Source organism: Dunckerocampus dactyliophorus, chromosome 14 (assembly GCF_027744805.1).
Source record: "Dunckerocampus dactyliophorus isolate RoL2022-P2 chromosome 14, RoL_Ddac_1.1, whole genome shotgun sequence".
NCBI classification, from domain to species: domain Eukaryota; kingdom Metazoa; phylum Chordata; class Actinopteri; order Syngnathiformes; family Syngnathidae; genus Dunckerocampus; species Dunckerocampus dactyliophorus.
The window spans coordinates 8605848-8619803 of record NC_072832.1 but is presented as its reverse complement, the minus strand read 5'-3'; the positions used below and the strand labels follow the sequence as shown (position 1 = coordinate 8619803).

Sequence of the window (13956 nt, the reverse complement as noted above, 5' to 3'; positions counted from 1 at the left end):
AACTTTACAGATTGAATTGCAAGATCTTGTGACATGCCTTTGTTGCACAGAGCCAGAAAGTTGCCCATATAGGAAGTGCCTTGAGAGTATATTACACCTACAACCTCGGGGCTTAAAGCCTTCTCAAAAAGGTAAGAGGGCCCAACCCTCCACACTAGAGCAGCATGTTCTTTCCAAAGAGCGGGCGTCCCGATCAGTCCATACACATCAATCACAGCCGTGGGGTCCATGTAGACATACTTCCCAGGGAAGGGCTGAATGTATCTCATCTGAATAAGAACACAAACACACATAATAACTTTGATTTCAGCTCTTTAGTTGCTCTTTTTCTGTCATACCTTTCCAGTGCCTATTGCTTTGCCGTTGAAGTAGGCGGAAGCCATGCAGCTTTTCTTCATGTCTTTTGCCATGACCACAACAAGATGGTGCCACTGACCTGGAACAAGCAAGCTGGAACAACAGAACCTCAATGAGGTGGGCAAAGAGGTTGGGGTGCCCACCTCTGGCTCCATCATATCTGGTAGGCAAATGAGATGAAAGACACAAACTGTAGCCCCATCATAAACATGAGCAATGTTACAGAATACCCCTCATATTTCAGCAGCCATTTTTACTACAGTATATCTCCTGAAGGGGCAATACCATAGAAGTGAAACTTTGATATACTTTTGAGTAGTCAGTGTGCAGCTTGTGTAGCAGTATAGATTTACTGAAAACGAGCAGCCATTATTATTTCAACAGCGAGCAACAAAAGTGAATAATAAGATCATTTTGTGCTTGCCTACAATACAGTAGAGCATTGTGGTGGTAGTGTCATAGTCTGGGGTTGTATGAGTGCTGTTGGCACTGGGGAGCTGTGGTTCATTCCAGCTTGTACTCTGACACTGTGAAGCACAGCATGATCTCCTTTGGGAAACTGGGCCGCAGGATTCCTGTGCAGCTCTGGTGAATTCCATGCCCAAGAGTATTAAGGCACTGCTTGATAACAATGGTGGTCACACTAAATATTGACACTTCAGACAATGTTCACTCTTGAGTTGCCAGTTATTTAGACAACAATGACTGTGTGTTGACTTATTTTCAAAGGACAGTAAATCTACAATGCTATATAAGTGTACACTGTCTACTCTAAAGTATATCCAATTTCAGTTCTATAGTATTGTCCGTTGAGAAGATATAATAACCTCTTGGTATTGTAACCAGTAGGCATACTAAGAATAGACCAAATCCAAACACCTCTTACCCAAATAAGTAAAAGCTTCCTCTTCAGTGGAGAGGACCAGACAACCATCATAGGCTGAGAAGGAGATAGACAAGCAGATGTACTGTTGCTCCGTCCGTGACATGTGGCGAGCGATTGTCAGTAGTCGAATTGGGTGTGAATCACATGCTGAACTAAACCTATTGATCTGGAACCAGCAGGAAAAGGACAGACCGGCTGTAGGAGGGAAACCTCGGCAGTCTAATAAAGCGAGAGAGATGACATTAGCTTTATTCATGAAACACGTTAATCCTGTTGAATATTTAGACTCTCACCTCCTCCTACTCCACCAGTTGAGATGGAATCGGCTGTCACCCCCTTCACTGTGGCCAGAGAGGGCAGGAAAAGGCAGCTATAAAGCAAGGTCATAATGCTATTAGTAATTATTTAGCTCTACCTGTAATGTAGCATGCAAAATTTCAATACATTTATTTAGCTCTAGCAAATGCTAATTTAAGCAACACGACGTAGTGACTCACCCATAGCCACTCTCGCTCATGTCAAACTCCACAAAGGCAGGTGTGGAGGAGAGTCGAAGTGGCCGAAATGTCCGTGGTGATGTCATGGACACTAGACTGATGATCTGGTGGGCAGGAATGGTGGAACGGGCTGACAATTCACCGCAAGTCGAAGACTGCAACAGGTTGAAGTTCCGCTTTATTGTCCTTGCCGTGAACCCCGCTAAAGTGTCTGCCTTTGTGCTGAGATCTGGAGGAAACAACATCAGCAAAATGTGATGATGCTGTGGTTGAAAGAGCAAATTAAATGTGAAGATGACTAGAAATGAGTGGTTGTAGACAACTACAACGTATCCCATCGGCTGCTGGGTATGCATGTTTGTAAAAGCACAGTTCCAATGTGGTTTAGGTAGGTCGGTTAGTAGATTACAATTTAATTAATCCTTGAATGTCAGAGACACACATTTAAAATGGTTGTAAAATAGTATAATACGGGGCCTTTAATACAAAACAAGGAGAGTGTCATAATTACAAAATGAATAGCTACAGTACCAGCTTCTTCTCCTGGTTTTAATGGCACTCCTGCTTTGTCGGCCAAGCACATAAGAGGGTCTCCTAAACATAAAAACTTTCTGGAAAATAAAATAAACAAACGTATAAGAAGAAAAATCCTGTTCAAAAATAAAGATTCTTTAAGACGGAGCATATCTAACCTGAGGTCTGAAGGTGTGATGGCCTGGGAGGAGAGCTTTTCCAAGACTCTTGTAACAGTCATATGTAACGGGTGATTTGGATCAAGCAGCATGCTGCGACAGTGAGTCAGGAGTGTGGAGATAAGCCCTCCTTCACACATTATCTGACAGTTTTGCTCAGATTTAACCGCAGCCTGAACTTGCTTCGCCACTGCCAACTGGACCTCCATTGAGAGCTAAGAAAAGTAAGAGCACTTGAGTCAAACCTGGACAGTGGTTGTGACATGATGTTAAAAAAAAGGTACCTGTGTGTCCTCAGGAATAAAAACTGATGGAAGGACCATCATGATGACTCTAATAGCTCCTGGGTGAAGTGTGATATGTTCACAGGTGAACCTACAATAACAGAAAATCTTGGTTAATGCATGGTAGAACTTCTTTATAGACCTGCGCCAACTTGTGTATGACATGTAGGGCAAAGTAAGCACCTAGACTGGGAATCGAAGTAGGCTGTGGATATGCTGGTTCTCGTGGCTCTACCGCTCCCTTGTATGTCCGCCAAAGATGGCTGCACAGGCCCCATGTGGACAGGTGACGCTGAACTACCATCATGCCCTGTCAATACATTTATTTTCTTTTGGTCCCCGTCACACCCATTCCCAGGTTCTAATCCAAAGTTAAAGTCCAGAGAGGAGCAATGGCCTGTCGCAAAGTGGTCAAGGTAGGAAATGAGCCTAATGCAAGCCCGAAGAGTGATGGGGAGGTGGACAGATGGGGAGGAGGGACCTGCAGGCACCTCTTGTGCTAACTCAACAAACTGATGGAAGCTTTTTCCAAGAGGCTGACGGTCTTCTGCAGTCTTGACAAAGCATCTATCCTCTGTCTCCCACCTGCTCCTCTCTCGTCTTTCAGTGTGGAAGCAGCCCAGCTGGAGGAGAGCCTCAGCCAGCCTTTCGTAATAGCCGCCAGTCTGAAAAAAGTGTGCATTCACCACGTGAAGATGCACAGCAGAGGCCAAGATGTGGAGGGTGAGAAGGAGGACGTCGAGCAGTGGTTGATGTCCGACGGACTGCCACGCTTCTCCCAGAGGAGGGTCGGCCAGAGCGCCTTCCATGTCAAGCACGAGTGAGAGCATTCCGGTAAAGCCACCAGCTCGTCGGAAAGCGTCCCAGCTATTCGGGCTCTCCAGCACCTTTAGCACAGACTGTAAAAGTGAAATTTGACATAAAGAGCAGGTATTATACATTAGTTAACCTCCGTATAAATTTCAACACAGAGCTTTCAGCTTTCAAAATGAGCTTTAGTCAATTAAAACAATGTGATGAAAAATACATGAAACAGAGAGATATATCATAAATCATTTCTGGTAAATAGTTTTGGGAGGTCAACTAAATCACATTAGCTTTATTCAATTTGGAGAGCTAATCCATCAGGTAGGTAAAGTGTGAGGCACAACGCAAGGGGAAATATGATTAAGTGAAACCGGAGTAATCACAATGGCTCTCAACACTTGGCAACCCGGGTCAGACCCAATCTGATTGCCACCTGCTTTAACCGTGTTAGCACAAACAACACACACACCCAATACACACAATATCTGCAAGTAAGAGCGCCTCTCATTGCCATCTATAAAAAAAAAACAAAAAACAAAAAAACGACAAATACAGTAGGTGTGTAACCTCGTTAAGCCTAATCACATCTCAGGCCCATTCACCGATCGGATAGCAGCACAGCACAATGCTGCTGGCCTAATCAAATCCAGTCCTGAGTTAACAGCTAAACCTGCTTTAGCAAATCAATCTGCTTTGTCTAGAATCTAATCAACGTCCCACATGTAAAGAAAATAAATTCACTTGCTAATTACATTTTAAGTACATTACAATTTGTTATGTTTTGATGTGTGGGATGAGGACAACAAGCTGAGATCACTGCAAAGATGATTGTCTCAGCATGTGTGTGTACCTGTAAAAGATCCCGCTTCAAAGCCAGTTCATGTTGTGTGGAAGAGCAGAGGGCTCCTATGGCGGTACTCATGAACTCCTCTGGGTTCAGTTCGGCGAGATGTTCCAAAATGCTCAGTGTGGGAGCTCGATACCGATCTTCGTCGAGGAAGATCTTTATGTATGGGATCATTCCAAGCTCTCGTACCGAAACTGCAGAAATAGAACAGAATTGATTAAAAATGCATAAGGAGAATTTTTCTTGTGCTTTCCACTACATGCATTTTTTTGTCTTTTTTTCCCTTTTCGTTCTGACAAATGAAAGATTAAGGAATATTGGTTGACAATTTCCAAAGGGAACTGTGGTGTGTATTGAGTGTTCTGACCTTCAACCACAGCATTCATCTTGGGTCAAATAGCAATACATAGACAAAACATGTACAAGTGTTGTGACATGTGGCTGTTTTGTGCGTTGCATTCAATAAAAACGGCTTTTCGCATTTCAAACACTAGAACTAAAGGAATAACCACTAGGGGTGTCAAAAGACATCGTGTCACAAGATCTTGCGAGATTAAAACATGGCAAGATGTCTCGCTCAGAAAAAAAATGTCGTGGGCACTAGGCCTGGGACGATAATTAATTAATTCATCACAAAATAAATAAAAATGAACTTGATAATTTTTTCCGCTTCAATAAATTGCCCTGTGAATGCGTGTCTGTTTTCCTCATCTCTTGCCTCCAAAAATGCTGGAAGAGAGTTCACTCTCTGCATTGGTTTCAGCACCTTGGAGCGTTTGTTCTATAGAACAACCCCATAAACGGAGTGAGCCCTTTTGTCAGTCATACAGTCTCTTTGTCTCGGCCGGTGGAGGCGGGGCCACTAGCATACACACAGTCCAGAAGAGTGTCACGTAGAAGAAATCAAGTTGGTAAATATGCAATATGTTGCCATATATTTTGTCATTGTACTTTTCTTAAAAGTAATGTTAAAATCTGGTGTATCGTCTCGTCCTGTGAACTCGGTGTCTCGTGACACCACTAATCACCACACATTATTATCAGGGATAACATTTGTACCTGTGTTCTTGACTGAACGCAGAGTAAGGGTGGACACGACTTGAAGCATACAAGTGGTGAGTAACGTGTCATTGTCCTCTACACATGGCAGCTGCTGTGCATCTAGGAACACACGGCCAATGCCAGAGTCAATATATTTCTTGTTAAAATGACTCACTGTGACGGAGACATGTAGTGAATCATTATTGTCCCAATTGCTCAATGCCACTCGTGTAATGATGGTTATAAAGTGCACTCATGAGGGTGCATAGTTCGTCTCTTACTTAACTGAGCGGTGGAGGCAGCGCCAGCCTTCCGGATGATCTTGGCTCTCCTGCGAAGTTCTCCCAGAAGCATCTCCAGGAGGCCCCAGTCAGTTAGCACCTCTGCTAGCATACCACTGTGCACTGTCATTCTACACAAGAGTGCAAAATATTATTTATATACAGTATATATATACATTTATTACTGTATATTCCAAGAGGGCAGCACTAGACTACACTACACTGAACTACTACACTACACTACACTACACTCACCGGCCACAACATTAGGTACATCTACCATCTACATAAATAGCTCCAACAATAGCTGCATCGAAATGGTTGCCTTTAAGCTAATAAAGATCAGTTTTGATAAATACTGAGAAAAATGTATTAATACAGTGGAACCGCCACCGTCGTTGTTAGTTGACTTCCAAGTTGTTCCAAGAAAATTGTAAATTTATTAATTTAAACTGTGTTGTTTTTAGTAACACTTTCAAACTACAAACTAAATAAAATAATGAAAGTAAAACTACTTATCCTTTGAAGACACATGTAAGTGTACTGTGTAATAAGTCTTTTTTTTTTATTTGTATGCAATTGACATTTAATTTATTGAATTCCACATTTTGAACTGCGCAAACACATGCTATCCTGTGTTGGGCTAAGTTTCATTTCTGGTTCTAATGTTATCGTCACACTTGTCCTCTTTTCGATCAATGGTACCCTGTGAGGTAGTGTCACAAAAAAACAGAAAAAAAACACACAAAAACCCCCACACTTGAGTAGTTCATCTTTTAGCTGATCACTAAGGTGAAGATTTGCTTGAATGACATCTCACATGATGACTTTTTGAACCAGGGTTGTTTCACTTTTGAAGCATTGTCCCAGCAGCGTAAAGCAGTAATAATAAAGTAACCAAATTACATCATTGCAGCCTACAACCAAAGAAGCAAACATGTTGCACGCCTTCTGGATAGTGTCAGTCAAAATGGAGCATTATTTTCCCTGTAACATTTCCATACAAATCTTGAAGTGATGATATATATAATGTATATATATATATTATCACTTTACATATACATACATATAAACATATACATACATATAAACATATACATATATATATATATATATATATATATATATATACACACACACACACATACATATATACATATGTACATACTGTACATATATATACACATATATGTATATATATATATATATATATATATATATATACATACATACATATATACATATATATATATATATGTATATATATATATATATATATATATATATATATATATATGTATATATGTATGTACATACATATACTGTATATATATATATATATATATATATATATATGTGCAGATGAACCTTATGTTATAACTAGTGAACCAGAGTGATGTACTACAGTATATTAGCCCTGAGAAGAATTAAAGGCCATTAAAACACACAAACTTACATCACTCACCTGTGAAAGCTTTTGAGAGTTGTCACTTCATATTCTGCCCTTCCTTCCCCTGTAGCCAGTGACCCTGACCAGCTCTGCTTCAGTATGCCCAGCATGACCCGCAATGCCTCATGGGGAATGTAGTTCAGCTTGAGTATGACCTGTAGTAGACCAGGCATCAGCATCACATGAACAACACAGTAAAGACAAGCTGGCTCCAGCTTACCATCTCGAGCATTGAACAGAACAACGCTTGGACCGCTTTTGGTTTGCGCCACACACATGCGGCCAGTTGGGCCATGGTCTGGACGGTCCACTCCAAGAGGAAGAAATTAGCTTTGTCCCGCTCCCAAATCATCTGGAGGGTCCTTAGAATCTGGCAGCACAGCAGAGAATCCTGTGAACGCAGCAAGGAGTCCTGCAGCAGGTGGAAGGCAGGTAAATTCTTCACTGATGAATCTAGAGGAAAAAAGGAAGATATCGAAAAAGTGCATCAACTTATGAAAAGTAGTCTCAGTGGTTTAGAACTTCTTGTACTTAAAACAATGTTGGATTGATTATAATAAGGCGGGACCTTCAGACCAAGGTTAATATAGTCAGAGAACACTTTCAATAAAATGTTTTTTGACATAGAGTCACAGAAACTAAAGTATAACATCAAGCACACGTTCAACATTGTAAACAAATCGAGTTGCATGTACATAGATAGATTGAAAACAAACTATGTAACACATATGAATGCAAAAGCAGCATACAATAATGTGCCTTGATGCAGTTTGTTTGCCACCTTGTCAAAATATCCACATGCAAGGTATTAGATTTAGGCAGCAAACACACTACTGTTTATTGTGGGTAAATATATACAGTACAGTAGCTGCTTAGTAATAGGATTCATGTTCACGCTTAAGCTCAATTGCATCAGCCAACTAAATAAGATCAACGCAAGACTCCATGAGTCCTGTGATGGAACGAGAGCTTCTCCTTGATGTGATGGATGGCTGCTCAGTGTGTGTGTGTGAGTGTTTATTATGGATGTCACATTTCTGAGTGTTAGATCTAGGGGTGTGTGCATCCATGATAGATGGCCGCTAGCTGTAGGCCAGTGGTGAATAGATGTGGGGCATCCTAATATTGTTAGAGGGGAAGCCGCCACTTCATCATCCGAGACATAATCACCTCAGCTTCCTGTTAAGCGGAGGGACGCTGCACGCCACAGTAGTGGGGTACGGTGGGGAGTCAAGGTGGGCATTGTATGAGTGTAAAAGAAGAAAAAATTGAGCAGTCACCCACTCCAAGTACACAAATGGAATGAGCATGAGTTCAATGAGTATATTAAAAGTCAGCCGTAGATAAGTGGTTAACCTATGACGTACCTTTATTGAATGGAGGCTCAAATGTAAAGCCCGGAGGTTGTGGGTGACTGACACAAAGAGCCACTTTGAGCTCTGTTTTTCCAAGCAGGGTGAACGAGGCAATGAGCGCCAGCATCTCCTCCACAGACTGGAACTGATCCTCTGATACGCCTCCTTCACAACTTTATTGGCATCAGGAGCCATAAAAAAAAGATGTAAAAAAAAAAAAAAAGAATAGAAAAACTCTTTGTAATGAATGAGTAAAGCCCAATACAATGTTATGAGATTGTATTTCTTAAACCATGTAATTCCACATTAATCATAAGAATGTGTAATTGCTCTTAGATAATATAAGTCCATGATGGAAATATACTGTAATCATTTTAATACCAGTCCTACAATGTGTTGTTCTCATTTTCTCACCGTTGGAGAATGTTTTCCAGCGCCTTGTAGCCATTGTGGGAGTCAAACTCGGTGAAGAGGGCTGGGTTGAGAGGATATGTGTCTCGAACGAAGCTAAACACAGCCACGGCCACCTCCGCTAACAGCGGGCCCGCCACTTCAGGGCCGATGCGGGACAGATTCTGGATGCAGATGCGAATGCAGTTTTTGCCTACAGAGGATAACATGGTGAGCCTCACACATTGGTGGAGCTACGGGGTGGCCAGGGGTGGCCGTGGCCACCATTGGTTACTCTCCGGCCACCCCAGTGGCCAACCCCACGGCTGGGGGACAATTTTGACAAACGTGGCTCTGTGATGAAGAACATTAGTTAAGCCTAACTGCCGTTTCCGCTTGGATGCATTTCACTGCAGCACACAACTTTCAGTGTGGAGCAGTTGTCAATAAAACCCTGTCTTACATGAACTGCAAGCGGTAGGTCAGTTTTCCATGATTACTTTGGTCGGTTCCGGTCAAGTTTTCCCACTATGTTGACTTTGACTTAAATTCTGAAGCCTGATCAGCACATAAATCTGTTAATAATGGAAGCTCTCTGTAGCAGCATGAGTGGACATGTAAACCAAGGAGTCTGGAGTTAAAACAGGAGTGCCAATCAGCATCCACTTCCGTACTATGCTGTGCGAGGGTTGGGTCGCCATGATGGGGAGCAGAATCCAGAAACTATGCATTGAAAACATGCTCAGGTATTAATTGCTCTAATGTGTGGTCCAAAAGCAGTGGTGGCGCTGCGGGGTGGCTTTCCGGCAACCCCACTGGCACATCTAGACAATTCAGGTATCAACTTATTGCCACCCCTTTGTGAGTAATGGTCACACCTTGGCCACCCCAATTAAAATGTTTGGCTCCACCACTGGCATCACATAATTGTTACACAAAACAAAACTACACTACTACGCATTTATTTGATATATAGCAGATATTAAAATTATGTAAACCTGCAAAATTTGCTGAAATCCTATACAATAGCTGTATCAAAACACCAAAACACCATCAATAAACAACTAACGATATATATTATTGTGGCCGCACTGCATCGTGCTGAGAGATAATACTAATATGTTTCCCCTCCCATGTAGCATAATGAGGTAACCAAAGTATTAGACACAGTATGATGAGTTGCAGCTCTGCACAACTGCAAACTGCACCCACAAATAATGAACATAGTTTAAATGAATACCGCTGGAAAGGCATCATTTTAATATAAAGTCCCTGTCTTGGACGATACAAGACTGTGCACCTACTGTTGTGGCCAGTAAGTATATATCAATTGTTTATGGGATGTTCAAGTTATGACGATTATATAGTTAAAACTGTAAGAATAAAGAGTCTGTATTGCTAAAAAGGGTAACACTTTACAATAAGGTACACAAAATTACAGTAGTTAATGAGGAACGGACCTACCTAACCCTAACCCTAACCACTACTCATTAGTTCTTCATTAGTTCCTCAGTAACTACTCTAAATGTATGCAACTTAGTTCCTCTGTAACTACTGTAATCATTAGTTTCTCATTAGTTCTTCATTAGTTCCTCAGTAACTAATCAAAATGTATGCGCCTTCGTCATTAGTTCTTCATTACTTCCTCAGTAACTACTGTATTTTTGTGTACCTTAATGTAAAGTGTGACCCTAAAAAGAAAAACAAATAGTGCTTGTGAACAAAAGTGACTTATCTACCAAATTAGACCTCATTTGCCTCGCTGAAATGTGTGGTCAGGTGTTCTTGTACTACTAATTACTGCAAGAAATACCTTTTCACCAAATAAATAAACATATCCACTCTGTTAAAGATGTGATTTTGTGCTCACCAAGCAGGTTTGAAGTAGTGTTGCTCGTGGCCACAGCGGAAATCGCCTTAAGGATGCGGGAGGCCTCATGCCTCCAGGGGATGCTGGTCTGGTCCCAAAGTGACGTGAGCCCAATTATGAGGCACTGAAGCTCCTGGGTCTCTATCAGCCGTTCCACATTCACTGGTTGTCTGCAAAGCTGGAGAAGAACCTAAAAATTGGAATTGGAGTATTATAAAGTCAGCAAGGCTACATCAACATCTTGGGGGGAGGAGTCCATTGATGTTCACCTGTGTTAGTAGCTCTTGAAAGCTCTCTTTCAAGTTCTCCTTTGCTGGGATGCATACGAGTAGGTACAAACATTTCACAAGGGCAGCAGGAAGTCCTGGATTTATACATGACAGTATGTCCTGCAAACACAAATGAAGTGGAATAAAATGCAGTTTATTTGTGATGGAATATTCACTTTATACAACTGCTAAAAGATGTGTATTGTAAGTGTTTGTATTGTTTGCAATACACTGCTTAGATAGCACTGTTTGGCATTTTTAACTATCTGTTTGAATTTAGATGTGCTAAATGCTTCACTGTAATACAGTAATATACAGTAATACAGTAATATGCATTGTTATTACTGTTTTGCATATAATAATAATACAGCAATTTGGATATTGTCTAAGTACTTTATCTTCAATAAACAACTACCATCAAATGACGTGACAGCGCAGCTCAAACGAGCAAACAGGAACCCAATAAACTCACTGAGCTGTCAGCCGTTAGCAACAAGAGAGATTTAAGCAACAGCCATCCTGGGCAGTTTGTCTCTTCATGTTCTGGTTGGAAGAATCGTACAACTTCTTCACGAGCATCCTCTGCAAACATAAAAGATTTAAAGTGCTTAGCACCATAGCAAACCTTGAAAATACGACACGGTGCATATTCGGTCAGAGAAGTCAATAAAAATCTGAATTTTGATGTAAAATGCAACAGAACTAAGCTGACAAACTCAGTCAGAGGAGATGCTGACACTTCTTGAATTTTGTTCACACACAGTCCACATGATATGACCGTAAAGGAAGTGTGATGCTATGACTTTCTACTCTGAGGAACATTAGATATATACAACATGCAAAGTGTACTACAGGCTTCTGGAAAAGTGACACAGAAAAGCAGAAGTAAAAACAGGTAGAAAGTCCCTCAATACATAAAATCTGGACCATGTATGATGACTTAAAGGCAAGTCAGTACCTGCAGGCCTTTCCGCAAGCCTGTTTTGGATGTTATAGATGACTGTGTCTGCGGTGACAGCTGCAAGTACCTTCAAGTCCAACCCCTCAAACCCCCCGTCTTCCTCACACACCTGCCATAACAGAGAAGAAAATATTGATTCATTTGACTGAACAAACACAATAGATAAAGGCCTGCAATTTAATTCATTGGATTAACATTTCTAGCACACCTCACAAGATGAAACCAAACAATGGCGCCTTATTTGCAGGTGCAAATGCTTCAGCTAAAGCACATTCTAAGTAACCAACAAGGCCCTATGTTCTCTTTTCACATCCATAAGAGGATATGTTGTTTCACTGAGTGTGCTGTTCTTATGCAAATCCCTGAATGGTCATACCCTTGCCATTGGAGATAAAACACATTACAACTCTGAAGTAGTAGTAACAGTTTGGGTAACCACGCAGACCCCTTCCAAGCAGTATTATGCTCAACAGAGGCATGGAAACAGGAGTTCAGAACATTACAAAAATATCCATACACCAATGTGTTAAATGGACCTACCCAGGAAGGTGCCAGATGAAAAATTCATTGAGAAAATTCATTCATTTTCTTAAGCGCTTGTCCTCATTAGGGTCACGTGCGAGCTGGAGCATATCCAGCTGACTTTGGCCGAGATGTGGGGTACACCCTGGACTGGTCGCCAGCCAATCACAGGGCACATATAGACAAACAAAAATCTACACGCAAACGTATGAACAATTTACAAATCATACATAACATGCATGTTTTTGGGATGTGGGAGCAAGCTGGAGTAACCAGAGAAAACTCTTGTGAGGCCGACATGCTAACCACTAAGGCACAATGTAGTTTTACATAGGGAAGGCCCCCAACTGTATTACATTTTCAAAATGTGCCACACTTTGAAAACTCTATATTTTATATTTTAATATTTTATGTATTTTAGGGCACACTCACGCCAGATCACTTGTACCGCACAACTAAAAAAAAACCCAAAAAAACAAATTGATTGCAAACTTAGCCAGTTGTACCTCCCTACTCATGTTCTTCTCCACACTTCCAGAGGTGTTTGAATTTCATGTGACAGTTGAGCAAACAGTAGATAAATCCACAGAGCACAAACACATTGTTTAAGGGCAGAGTGATGAAATGGGCTAAAGGCCAAACATCTGACTGTCACCTCCTGTTATCTGGATTATTCCCAGGATCCTGACTTTCTGACCATTAACTTTTGCAGTGATGTTTATTAACTGCAACTGAAGCTGTATTTTCCATCTAGACCAAAATTTCGAAGATGAAGGCGACTATATGAAGAGTTGCAGTACCTGTATATAGAGAGGCAGGACTCTGACGAGACACTCCTGCTTTAATGGGACAGAGTCTCCATTGTGGTCCAAACTTGAGCACTGGTGAACGTCAAGTTCTTGCAGATGTTCTCGGAGCAACTCTGAGGGCAGAGGGTCTGAAGAGGCCTCCGCTTTCTTCTTGTCCAACTCCACAGAGACAGACAGCTCCCCTGAAGCGCTCAGCTCCCCTGTTTCTCTATTGATCCTCTCCCCTTTTACCCTCTCATCCTGGACAAGAGACAAAGACAACATTTAGAAATCCACAGCCAATTAGCTCCACTTTAACCACATTTACTTTCCCTCGTAATAATTGATGTGCTACCCCTGAAGCCATTTAAAGTGGTTGTTAACCTAAATCGGTAAATTAGTCACTCAGTGAATTACAATTGTAATACATCGAGCACAAAATGACCTTCAATGTCATTTTTAATCATTCAAACACCACAAATGTAATACTGATTTTGTCATTTTCAGCCATACAGCCTCAATTAGTATTGATTTGGTAGCAAATGCTGTCATTTAGAGTACATGTGTGCAAGTGTGACCCCCATAGGTGCTCTCTCAGCGATGCCTCTGTTGTCTATGATGGTGACAATTCATGCTTATTTGTTGCATTTCACCCAATG

General features: G+C 41.3%; 1 protein-coding gene across 6 annotated transcripts in view; it reads right to left on the bottom strand.

The window, feature by feature from the left end:
• The window catches only part of wdfy4 (WDFY family member 4), a 44728-nt gene that overhangs the window by 29327 nt on the left and 1445 nt on the right, over positions 1–13956 (bottom strand). For all 6 annotated transcript variants that reach the window (XM_054799235.1, XM_054799232.1, XM_054799231.1 and 3 more), the window contains 21 exons: positions 13310–13558; positions 11985–12096; positions 11499–11608; positions 11027–11146; positions 10758–10947; positions 8912–9101; positions 8510–8670; positions 7363–7595; positions 7158–7297; positions 5693–5823; positions 5430–5531; positions 4374–4564; positions 2900–3615; positions 2717–2807; positions 2433–2647; positions 2272–2351; positions 1741–1969; positions 1537–1613; positions 1244–1462; positions 339–517; positions 38–269 (listed from right to left, as the gene is read on the bottom strand). In XM_054799235.1, the coding sequence (XP_054655210.1) occupies positions 38–269; positions 339–517; positions 1244–1462; positions 1537–1613; positions 1741–1969; positions 2272–2351; positions 2433–2647; positions 2717–2807; positions 2900–3615; positions 4374–4564; positions 5430–5531; positions 5693–5823; positions 7158–7297; positions 7363–7595; positions 8510–8670; positions 8912–9101; positions 10758–10947; positions 11027–11146; positions 11499–11608; positions 11985–12096; positions 13310–13558 (3967 nt within the window). The remainder of the gene's footprint in view (positions 1–37; positions 270–338; positions 518–1243; positions 1463–1536; positions 1614–1740; positions 1970–2271; positions 2352–2432; positions 2648–2716; positions 2808–2899; positions 3616–4373; positions 4565–5429; positions 5532–5692; positions 5824–7157; positions 7298–7362; positions 7596–8509; positions 8671–8911; positions 9102–10757; positions 10948–11026; positions 11147–11498; positions 11609–11984; positions 12097–13309; positions 13559–13956) is intronic.